We start from the raw sequence: 11550 nt of genomic DNA, 5'->3' as shown, positions 1-11550 counted from the left end.
ACTGGAAGGAAGGGCCTCCAGAGCAGGTGTGAAAGGTTGGCACCCTGAGGTGTGTCCCTGCTCGCTTGGATTAGTGTTTGTGGATGGGGTTAAAGATGACCTCGCTGATCTGTCCAGGGATGGTGTACAAGACGAGGAGGAGGAAGATGGTGATGAGAGCCAGCAGCAGCAGCAGCAGCAGGATGCGCCAGTACCGGCGCCAGATGAAGAAGACAAAGGTCTTCAGGGGGTTCACAAACCAGTTGAAGGAGGTTTTGGGGCGGCTGTTGGGGAAGGGTGGCGTCACAGTGACCAGCAGCCCCCTGCCAGTGGCCCCACCTCCCTAAGCTCGGGCTACTTACTTGGGTTTCTCCAAAGGCTCTGGCTCCTTTCGCCCCTTCCCAACTGGCCGCTTCTCTGCCTCCTCCACAGTCAGCAGTTCAAACTCTGCCTCAACTTTTCCCTAGAAGGAGATGGTGGGGCAGTCAGTGGGCACCGTCCAGCCCTGAGCAGGCCTTGGTCATTACACGCTACGCACCGTGAGGATGTAGACGTTGCCGCCAGCGTCTGTGAACTCCCAGTCCTCCAGCCGTCCCTTTCTCCTCCTCCTCTTCCGTTTCTTGCCAGCCTGAGCCTCTCTGGCCTCCCGCTCCACATCGTCCACTTCCCTTATCTTCACCACCGGCCACCAGCCCCGCAATCGATGGCAGCGAAATAGATTGCACCTTGGCCCTGCCCCATCGAGGGCTAGCTGAACAGAACAGTGCTCCGGGCCCCGGGCCCCCCTCACCATGTCGGGTAGCTGCAGCTCCAGGGATCCTGTGAGAACAGAATCGGGAGGTTAGGGTGAGGGGTTGGGAGGCAGCACCCGGGGTTGCCAAGACCACAGCTACAGATTTCCTAGACCACAGCCTAGCAGCCAGCATGTCAGTTAGCCAACCAGAGGTCCAGGCTCAGACTGCCAAGCAAGGATCAAAGGCCACAACGGGAGGCCAGAGTGACTTCAGAGTGACAGGGAGGACTGATGTAGAGAGAGCCTTGGTTGGAAAGGAGGTTACTACAGCAAGATCCCTGAACACTGTGATTAAGTAGAAAGCAATAGTTGAAGCCTGGGATCTGACTCAAAGTTGAGTAAGGGTAGGAACAAGGAACAAAGAAAAGGTGGCAGCAAGGAAAGTGAGGACAAATCGTGTGTGAGCTTGAGGTTAGTAGAAGCCAAGTACCAAGAAAGTCGTTGGCAGAGATTCGGTCGTAGTCCCAGACCTGCAGGACCAGCACAGCGGGCTGCCGGAACTCTGCTTCCTCCAGGGCGAAGGGTCCAGGCTTGCGCCGGACGCTCACCTCCCGCTCCGTGGGCAGGTAGTCAAAGCGGAACACGAAGCGCCAGTTGAAGTTGCCCTCGCCGGTCAAGGAGTTGAAGTGGACATCTGTCTCCTGTCTGTCATGCTCCAGCCCCTTTACCCAGCTGGGTGAGGGAAGGGAGACAGCCCAGGGCAAGATGGGCATCAGGGGCCACAGCCAGAGCTCAGCTCCTCCCTCAGCTCTCGGCACACAGAGGGCCTGGACACAGGGTCCCCGTCTGCAGCTTCCCAGCCCAGCCTACAGGGCCTACCTTTTCACATAGATGTCACTTGACATCTCCCCAGTGAGTGGATTCACGTCATCCAGAACCACATCGTCCGTGTTCCAGATGACAACTCTGAGCTCGTAGCTGGGGAAGCAGTGGATTCAGACTTAAGGGTCTCTGGTGTGACTAGCCAGCAGCTCTTAAGCTGGGGAGGCAGCGCACAGGCCTGTAACCTCAGCACTCCAGAGGTGTGAACAGGAGGATCCAGAGCCCAAGTTCATCCCTGAGGCTACAGGAGACCCTGTCCCCAAACCACAACAGCCGAAAAATCCTTCATCTTTGTTTAGTTGGTAGACTGCTTGCCTAGCATGCATTAGGCCCTGGGCTCAGTCTCTAGTACATACAGCAAGGTGTGGTGGTACATGCCTGTAATCCCAGCAGTGAAGAAGGATTAAGACAGTTCAAAGGCCATCCACAGCTGCATCCCTAGTTCAAGGCCAGCTGGGGCTACGTGAGACCTTATCTCCAAAGACAAGAAAAAGGGAGCTCTGGGAACAGAAAGGAGCTGGGTCAGGTAACACCGACCACTTCCCACCACATCAATGGCAACACCAGGAGTGTCCTCCAACCCAGGCCAGTACACTGAGGTTCTGTGTCCTATACACAGCCTGGCTCTCTTCTGCCCTTTATTTATTGATCCTCTCTCTGATTCTGTTTTGTCAAGACAGGGCCTGATGTAGCCCAGGCTAGCCTTGAGCTCTCTATGAAACTGAGGCTGGCCTTTGAACTCCTGTTCCTCCTGCTCTGCCTCCTGAGTGCAAGGATACACTACCATGCCCATTAACCCTCTGCCCAGCCACATCGCCAATCTATGTGGTTCTAGTGGACAGGCATCTACAGGACTCCAGGCTGGGGAGGACCACCCCAAACTGGCCAATCTGTGGTATCAGAGCTCCTACCCACAGTGACAGAACATCTAGGCCAGCCAAAGGGAAGTGGCTCTGGGCTTTCACTCTGATAGGAAGAGGCCTTTATTTCCACTCAAGAGGCATGGCTGATAAGTGATAAGGTACTCTTAGAAGCTGCCTCATTCCTAGGCTCTTGGAAGGGCTGGAGAAATGACTTGGCGCCTAAGAGCACTTGTTGCTGTCCCAAAGGACTCAAATTCAGTTTCCAGCAGCCACAGTGTGGTTCACAGTTTTCTGCAGCTCCAGTTTCAGGAGATCTGATTCCCTCTCTGGTCTCTGCAGGCCCCAAGCATGCATATAATACACAGACATACATGCAGGACAAAGACCAATATACATATAAAAACAAAAAAGGCTCCCTGAGAGGAATACCAGGACTAGCGGAGCCAGGAGGTGGGGTGACACCCTCACAGAGCTGCACTCAGGCCAGTCCAGGCAGGAGCAGGGTTCACTCGAGGGCATTTGGACCCTTTACAGACTCAGTGCTCGTGGCTTACGGGGAGGTGAATATAACTCACCTCCCCACAAACTTCAGTCAGAAGTCTTGGCCTGATTCAACAAGGGCTCAGTTCCAGAGCAGAGGCGCCAAAATTCTCTCACCTGATCGGCTGCCGAGGTTTGATGTCCACGGGGGGTGGGGCAGGCACATCACTGGGGAAGATGTCAATCCACATATGAAGGGATCCCTAAGAGCACAAAACCATGCTGCAGGGTCTTACTTTCTCTACAGTCTTGAATCCTGTGGCTGCCCTGTCCCCAGTGGGGAGTAGAGGAGGGTCAAGGGCAGGAGTTATTGAGTAGATTTGGGGTACTGGAATGAAGGTAGAGTCTGAAGTGAGGGTCCCAAGGTCAAGGCCAAGACTGGCTTCAGGATGACGATCCAGAGTGAGAAAATTGAGATCAAAAGTAGGATGCAGTGTTCTTGAGGCCCAGACAACTAACACAAAGGTCAGGTTGGGAGCCCCAGGTCTAAAAGCTCGTTGCCTCAGGGATCCTGTAGAACCAGAATCAGGGATGGGGTATACAGCCCATTACAGAGGTTCAAGACTCCAAGGCTGAGGTGGGAAGGTTACTGACACCAGGAGCCAGGGTCAGTGGTAGTAGTGTGGGGGCAGAGGGCTTGGGGAGAGAGTCTAGTCAGGTGGGAGTCTCGATGAGACGCGGGGGTGCTGAGGGCCCTCACCTGCAGCAGCCCTGGACTGCGGGGGTGGTACAGGGGCCGAATTTCCACGTGCTCAGGTACCAGCTGGATCCCAAATCCTGGCATCTCCTGCCAACGCCGCAGCACAAGCAATGCTTGGGCCTCTTCCGAAGCCTCACATGTCACCGTGGGATCCCTGCCATCTGTAGCAAGAGGGAGTGGGCTTGGATTCACGGCATTCTTCCTGCCCTCCCATCCTTCACAGCAGCTCTCAGCTGAGGCAGAAGGATCTCCAGGAGTTTGAGGCCAGATTGGTCTACTTGGTTCCAGGACAGCCAGGGCTATGTAGAGACCTCCTCAACAGCTGCCCTCACCACCTAACCCTCTCCCCACAAAAGAACAAGCCAAACCAAACAAACAAAAAACTATGGCCTATGTAGAAGAATGTTAATTCAGAACATGACTGCTCTGGCAAGAGATCACATCCAAAGACTTTCTAGGTCTGTGTGATCAGCTGGAATACAAACACACCTTTAATCCAGGAGACAGAGGCAAGCAGAGCTGAGTTCAAGGCCAACCTGGTATAGAGCAAATTTCAGGTAAAGAAAAGCTTGGGTCCAGGTGTGATAGCACATACCTTGAATCCCAAACAATGAAGGTAAAGATAGTTTGTGGAAGGAAGCACCTATGTTTGAAAGTGATGTCTAATTGAGTGGCAGAAATAAAGATGAATCAGAGAAAGATTTGGCAATAGGAGAAGGGAGAGGGAAAAGAAGCTACTTAAGAAGCAATGTGAGGGGAGGGAGAGAGGAGGCAGTTTTACCTGGAGAGCTTTACAGAGAGATGTTGAATGAGAGAACAAGCTAGACACAGGTGAAGACAGAATGAGCAAGGGAATAAGAAGGAGCCAAAAGATTAGAGCAGATTGCTAGAGTTAGTTTGAGGCCAAGCAAAGCAATTCAGGGGCCATAAGAGAAGCCAGAGTGACTAAATCAGCTGGGAGAGGAGTTTGAGCTGGAACAGCTGAGTTGAACCAGCTCAGAAAGAACAAGAAAGGGTGAGCTTATTCAGCAGTAAGTCCTAGAAGCTGAAAACATTCTAGATCTAGATTAGATGGTACGGAGGCTAGAAGCTTCGAGGACTAGGCCTAGATTAGCAGAAGGAGGCCGTGAGCTCCAAGACAACACTTTTAACAGGAATAGAAAAGTTCCTCAGGCCTATAGCCTGGGAGACCAAGTCTACCCCTTAGAAAAAGCAGGGGTGGGAAGCTGCTGCTGTAACTACTGACCGTGAAGACTGAGGAGCCAGCCATGACCTTGGCTCATACCTTGTTTAAGAGACCAGACTACTAGCCATGTGACTGTAGAAAGCTCTGGACCCTGTGCTCTGACGGCTCTACTGAAGATCATTTTCTCCCAACATCCAGGAACCGTGCTGTGCTGTTGTTCAGCCAAACTCACAAACTCACATCCTGTGCCTGCAGCAGTGGGCTCTACTCATATGGCCTGTGTCTTGGTCTGCCCCCTCACGCTCCCTGTGGCCCGTCCAGCAGAAACGGTCAGGTACCTGAAGGCAGGGCCTCAGTCGGTGTCAAAAAGACTCTGCTGCCCACCTTGACAGCCCCAACTCGGTATTCAGGGACAGGAAGGCCACGGCGCTGGCACAGCCCCGCCAGGATCTGTGAGGGCCGGAAAGCGTCGCGCCAGGCATTGTACCCATGCCTGCAGGCAGAAGAGAACAGTGCATCAGCTAGGGCCGTTGTGGGCACAGCGGGGCACAGAGTGACGAGGAAATGAGGCTCAAAGAGGCCAAACGACTTATTAGTGCCCAAATCCCAGGACCCAAGTCTTGGCCAGTGAGCTAGGATGGCTTGCTAGAAGGTGGGAGAAGGTCCCCTTCTGTGACCTATAGATAATAATGGGGCTGTAAGGACTGTGACAGGTAAAGGGCTTGTTGCATAATCATGAGGCTCCGAGTTCAAATCCTCAGAGCCCACATAAAAGTCAAGATGTAACACAAGTGTCGGTAATCCTAGTGCTAAGGGAGATGGAGGTAGAGACAGGATACTGGAAGTTTATGAGCCAGGTAGCCTGGCTCAAAACAGTGAGGAGACCCTGCCCCAAACAAGATGGAAGGAGAAGACCAATACCCATGTCCGTCCTCAGACTGTCACAAGTATGTTGCGGAACATATGTGCCCAGATTCTCACACATGAATGTACTCACACAAACACATTCAGAACATACTAAGATTAAGAGCAATTTAAATGGCAGTGTGAGCTTGAAAGCGCTTGTTTTGGGAACGGCTCCTCATTGCCCTGCCGGACTCACACGTCATACTGGGAGGCCAGCCCACAGTTGGCTCTGTGGTGGCTGTAGAATCGGTTTTCCAGGTCAATGTGGGTCTCCCCAATGAGGTCATCTGAACCCACAAGGTCATGGTCGAATACTGCCACAGTCAGCTCTGGCTCAGCCGGGAGAGACACACTCAGCTCCAGGACCCTGGCCAGGAAGGGAAAGTGGCTAAGGACAGCTCCTCGCCCTCAGAAGGGACCTGGGGGTGTCCGCCCCACCCGCCTAGGCCAGAGCCTGTGGGGCTCTGGATGCCGCTACTCCCAAGCCCAGGGCCCAGCCTCACTCTCCAAAGACGGGGTTGAGCTGCTTGGGGATGTAGCGTTCTTTAGTGTCCCGCTGCTCCTTGCCAGCGCTCACCACCACGTACGGGTCTGCCTTGCCATTGGGGTCCGCAGGAGCCAGGTTGGTAGCCTGGATTTGGGGGAATCCGGATCCAGTGGAGTCAGGGGACATAGGATCCTTGAAGCACAAGCCCTTGTTGGGCCAGATCTTGGGATTTTATGCGGTGCTGAAGGTCAAACCCAGGGCCTCCTCCATGCTAGCCCAGGACCCCATCAACTGAGCCCCACATCACAGCCCGGCTCTCCTTCATTACATTGTAAGAGATCAATCCTTACAGCCCATTTGCAGTACCAGGTAGGTTTAGAAACCACTGGAGAATGGCAGGTAATGGGCGGCACTGGGTCCCTGTCTTCCCAACCAGAAGTTGAAGCCCGAATTTGGCAGGGGCTTAAGGGGCAGAGAAATGTGATTAGGGACATAAAAATATTTTATGCCAAACTGGCAGGTCAGTCATTCTTTGCCTTTTGTCCAGGTTAGCACTTGGCTTCTGAACTGAAGATAAATCTGTCTTGCTTTTGCTACACTGAGTCTCCAAGACTCCCCCCCCCCCCCCCCAGACAGGTTTTCTCTGTGTAGCCTTGGCTGTTCTGGACTTATTTTGTAGTCCAGGCTGGTCTCAAAGTCACAGCAATCCACCTGCCTCTGCCCTCTCTGAGTGCTGGGATTAAAGGCCTAGTCAGGACCTCTATTAAGAAATGCAGATCAGCTGGAGAGATGGCTCAGAGGTTAAGAGCACTGCCTGCTCTTCCATAGGTCCTGAGTTCAATTCCCACCACATGGTGGCTCACAACATCTATAATAAGATCTGGTGCCCTCTTCTGGCATTCAGGTATACCTGTAGGCCTAGCAAGCACTTCACCTATGAAGCACTTCACCCTATTCACTCCTGAGAGACAGTCCCACAGAGCCCAGGGCTGCCCTCAAGCTTGCTTTTTGTCTAAGGATGACTTTGAACTCCTGACCTTCTTTGCCTTCACCTCTTGAGTGCTGGGATTACAGGCATGTCTACACCTGGTCTGTGTGATTCTGGGGATTAAAGCCAGGGCTTTAAGTACAGCATCTACCCTGGTGACAGAGACAGTGGGGGCAGAGCAACCTGCTGCTCCCAAGCCTCCCTTAAGGGAATTCCAGGGCCACACCAGTCCTGCATGGCAGCCACAGCAACGGAAGGAAATTCAGGGTATTTGATCAAAAGCCGTTCTGGAACCGGGCACTCAGGGCTAGTCTTCAGCTCCCCCAGCTCCAGACCAGGACATGGATAAGTCCTGCCACAAGGCAACCTTTTGAAGGAGAGGTCTAAGCATGCCTAGGATTTTGTCCTAAGCCCTGAAGTTGCTGGCCTCTGTGATCTCTGAGGAGCCTTCAAGAGCCTTTGTTCTATAGACGTCATGCTGCTGTCTTTGCTGCCATGGGGATGTGCCAGGGCCTGGGGACTCTCACCTTCACTATATACACTCTGACCAGAAGCTTGATGGGCCGGTTCTGGGGGATCCCCCTGGAGATCTGAGGTTCAGAGAAGGATGCAGCCTCTGACTCAGGGTAAATGAGGAAGGACCCCTGAGGTGGGGGAGACAGAAAAGGGCTTGGTAAGAACAGTGTTTTTTTGTTCTTAAAGTACATTAGATTTGCTGATTTTGCTTTACATGTGAGTGTTTTGCCTGCACGCATGCCTATGCTCATGTGTGAGTGTAGTTCCCAAGGAGGTCAGAGGAGGGTGTCAGATCTCTTGGAACTGGAATTAGGGATGGTTGTGAACCACACTGTGGTACTGAGAATGGAACCCAGGTCCTCTGCAAGAGCAGGCAGTGTTCTAAACTGCTGAGCCACCTCTCCTGTCTGTAAGAAAGCTTTCTGAGCCCTTTTCTGTCTCCCTTTCTTCCCCAAGTGTACCTTGAACTTGCCCACGAAGTGTCCAGAAGCTTCCTGTCCATCTCCATCCTGGCCGCCCTGCCCTCTGTGCAGGGGGAACACACTCAACCAGTCTTCAAAGTGGTTAAACTCATCCTCCAGGGAGCCGTTGTAGATCTGAAAGGCGAGGGGTTTCCGTGATGACTCTGCACCCCAAATTCAAGAGACTCACTTCTCCCCAGCACCACATCACCTTCAGGGTGGCAATTGCTTTTTTCCGAGGCACAGGGCCTTTGATGTCAGTCTCCCCCTGCTCCGGAACCTCCCTGTCCGTAGAACTGAGGTGGGTCCCATCTGGAAACAGCAGAAATGGCTCAGGTAAGAAATATGGGGGTGGGGTGGGGTAGACAAGTGGAGCAGGAGCAGAAGCCGGAACTCTCACCTGGATCCCCAGCGTCTTCCATATCATCCTCGTTGAAGCTGGGCTGAAATCAGAAGGGAGGTCATGGATCCCTCCCCACACCCCTTCCTGGCCCACCCCATTGCAGCTGCCCGGCCACTTCTTTTTAGAGGTTGCCTTTATTGTCTGGTCCTGCGCTGTTTAACTCGGCCACCGCCTTCCACACATGGTCACTGAGTCTTTGAGATGAGGTCAGCCTGCACTGAGAGGTGCTGTGAGTAGACTTACTATGAGAATGTAAAATGGCTTATTACTAACTTCCGTGGTGATTAGTGCTTGACATGATGTTTTGTACATGTTATATTAATAAAACATTATTAAATTTAATCTCATTTTTTCCCTTTTACTTTAATAAAAATTAAAATTAAAAACATCTTTTGAGCTGGTCACGGTGACTCATGCCTTTAATCCCAGCACTTGAAAGGTAGAGGCAGGTGGATCTGAGTTTGAGGCCAGCCTGATCTAAAGAGTGAGTTCCAGGACAGTCAAGGCTACACAGAGACCCTGTCTCGAAGAAAAAAAAAAAGTATAAGAAAAATTCTAAGAGCCTCCCGTTGGTCTAAGCTGGATTTGAACTCCTGATTCTCTTCTTGCCACCTCCCAGCTGCTCACTGGGCAGGTGTGTGTCACCATACCCAAGCCTCTTAAGAGTTAAAATTCTGCAGCTCATGGCTGTCTTGCTGAAACAGGTTGCTCTGTGTATCCCTGCCAGGCCTGGAACTTGTTATGTAGACCAGGTTGGCCTCGAACTTGCCGGGATGGAGGGCTGGGTTTAATGTGCGCCACCACACTGGGCTCGTGTTCTGCTTTTATCAGACAACTGAGCGGTAGCCAGCAGGAGTACTGAAGTTCCACTACAACAACTGAGGTGAAGAGGAGGAAGGATGTCTGCGGCAAGGCGGTCTGGGGCACTCTGGGACACGCAGGGATCTATCGGACAAGCCCCTCCTTGCCTTCCATCCCCCAGCGCCTGCCCTAGGCTCCACATACCTGCCCCTGGAGCTCCTGCAGTGAGGCATAGTACTTGGACCACCAGTCCATCTCTTCCGGCTCTGGGATGTCCTCCTCCAGCTCAGGGCCTTGGCCCAGGAGCCCTAAGGTGAGCTTCTTTAGAGGGGCCTGAGGCAGAGCAGACCTTGTTACTCTCAGACACCACCACCACAAACCCCGACATCGCCCTCAAGTTGTGAACACCCATCACCTTCAGAAGCCGGTGGGATATTCCTGCTTCAGCCATGACAGGGTCCAGAGACTTCTCTCCTGGGAGGAGTACGGAAGGGACGCCATGAGTTCAGGCTGGTAGAAACCAGACTCCAGGTGCCATCAGATGGTCCAGTGGAGCCAGCTCTACCAGGATCCAGAGGGGCTTCTAGCTATGGCCCTTGTGGAGAGGACGCCTAACCTTGAGGCCCCTTTGGCACCAGGTCTGTCTCCTCCTCTGTTTCCTCTTCCTCAGGGGGATCCTCATGGCTCTGGAGTGTGAATCTGAGCATGTGGTGGACAGTATGGGAACCCACAAGGACAGTTCGGCCAAAGGCCCGGCGCTCAATCACCAGGATGCTCAGTGGGGGCTGTAGATAGGGCTGTTCTGGCAAGTCCTAGAGACAAGGAAGCAGGAAGTGACCCCAAGTCCTGGGGAAGGAAGGAGTCACAGAGCAGGTGGGGAACCAAGCTGTTCTGGGATTGGATCTGCCACACTTTCAGCCCCTTTAGTCATTATAGCCTTCTGATCTTTGCCCCAGCTAAAGAAGGGACACAGCCTGGACTTGACACACTGCACTAAGTGTACCGACATAGCCGATACAAAGGAGCTTTGGCACCTACAAAGTGCTACCGGAAACACAGGCTAGTGTTGTTCTCCCGTACAGGATGAATGCCCACCCTGAAAATGTAGAGTCTGAACCGTTAAAATGTATATGGACTGTTGGTATAATGTTCTTTTGAAATGTATACACCTTACCCTTGTTCATTCAAATGCTGATTTCCTCCCCCCTCCACTCTCTGGTTTCAATTCGGATATTGCATTGTGATACTTATTCTAAGCATCACCTGTCTCAACTTTGTGTAAACATCCAAAATAAAACAACCAGCAACAAGGTTGAGCAATAGAGAAGGAGGAGTAGGCGGGAGAAGAGGAGCCAGAGGACAGGAAAGAGGGGAGGAGCCAGGGACGGGGGGGGGGGGGGGGGGGGGGGGGGGGGGGGGGGGGGGGGGGACTAAGTGAGCAGAGCTGGTGAACAGATCTTGGAACGACATGGAGAATGAACCAGACCTAAGATTTCACAAAAAACAAGTATAATGGGTAAAATCTAAATGTTAGGAAACTATGAGGGATTGAGGTTTAAGAGGGAGTAACTATTGCCCAGCATTGTGTTCTAGGTTAATTAAATAAATTCCAGTGTCTGTGTGGTGATTTAGATATACAGCTGTTTAGGATTAACAGCAAGCTTTACCAGAAGATATATCAATAGTATATATTAATAGTCACTTACAACAATGGACTTTGACCAAGAGATCCCCTAACCATCCCTGGTACCCAAAAGGAGAAGGACAATTATTACATGGTCTCTGGTTTCACTTATTATGTTCAAAGAGGGGAAGAAATAGTTATACTGGAGAACAGCATCAACATTTCCCTGGAATTAAATTATTATTAATTTTTTTAGAAGTTTTAAATAAGATGCTGTGTAGCCAGGCAGTAGTGGCACACGTCTTTAATCCCAGCTCTCGAGAGGCAGAGGTAGGTGGGACTCTGAGTTTGAGGCCAGCGTAGTCTACAGGGCAAGTTTCAGGACAGTCAGGGCTACACAGAGAAACCCTATCTCAAAACAAACAAAAATGCCATGTAGCCCTGGCTGGCCTGGAACTTGCTATGTAGACAACGATAGCCT

The 11550-nt window shown here is 52.1% G+C and overlaps 1 protein-coding gene across 1 annotated transcript in view; it reads right to left on the bottom strand.

The window, feature by feature from the left end:
- Nucleotides 1-70: 70 nt before the first annotated feature.
- Nucleotides 71-11550, bottom strand: part of LOC129672739 (fer-1-like protein 4) — a 37017-nt gene continuing 25537 nt past the window's right edge. The window contains exons 29-45 of the mRNA XM_055602327.1: nucleotides 10062-10257; nucleotides 9861-9919; nucleotides 9650-9778; nucleotides 8642-8684; nucleotides 8453-8553; nucleotides 8242-8376; nucleotides 7792-7908; nucleotides 6293-6420; nucleotides 5986-6156; nucleotides 5222-5376; nucleotides 3698-3858; nucleotides 3115-3200; nucleotides 1592-1690; nucleotides 1203-1444; nucleotides 518-798; nucleotides 342-442; nucleotides 71-263 (exon numbers count right to left, since the gene is read on the bottom strand). Of these exons, the coding sequence (XP_055458302.1) occupies nucleotides 71-263; nucleotides 342-442; nucleotides 518-798; nucleotides 1203-1444; nucleotides 1592-1690; nucleotides 3115-3200; nucleotides 3698-3858; nucleotides 5222-5376; nucleotides 5986-6156; nucleotides 6293-6420; nucleotides 7792-7908; nucleotides 8242-8376; nucleotides 8453-8553; nucleotides 8642-8684; nucleotides 9650-9778; nucleotides 9861-9919; nucleotides 10062-10257 (2397 nt within the window). The remainder of the gene's footprint in view (nucleotides 264-341; nucleotides 443-517; nucleotides 799-1202; nucleotides 1445-1591; nucleotides 1691-3114; nucleotides 3201-3697; nucleotides 3859-5221; nucleotides 5377-5985; nucleotides 6157-6292; nucleotides 6421-7791; nucleotides 7909-8241; nucleotides 8377-8452; nucleotides 8554-8641; nucleotides 8685-9649; nucleotides 9779-9860; nucleotides 9920-10061; nucleotides 10258-11550) is intronic.

Source organism: Psammomys obesus, unplaced genomic scaffold (genome assembly GCF_907164565.1).
Source record: "Psammomys obesus unplaced genomic scaffold, mPsaObe1.curated_primary_1811, whole genome shotgun sequence".
In the NCBI taxonomy this organism is placed as follows: domain Eukaryota; kingdom Metazoa; phylum Chordata; class Mammalia; order Rodentia; family Muridae; genus Psammomys; species Psammomys obesus.
This window is presented reverse-complemented; position numbering and strand designations above follow the sequence as displayed.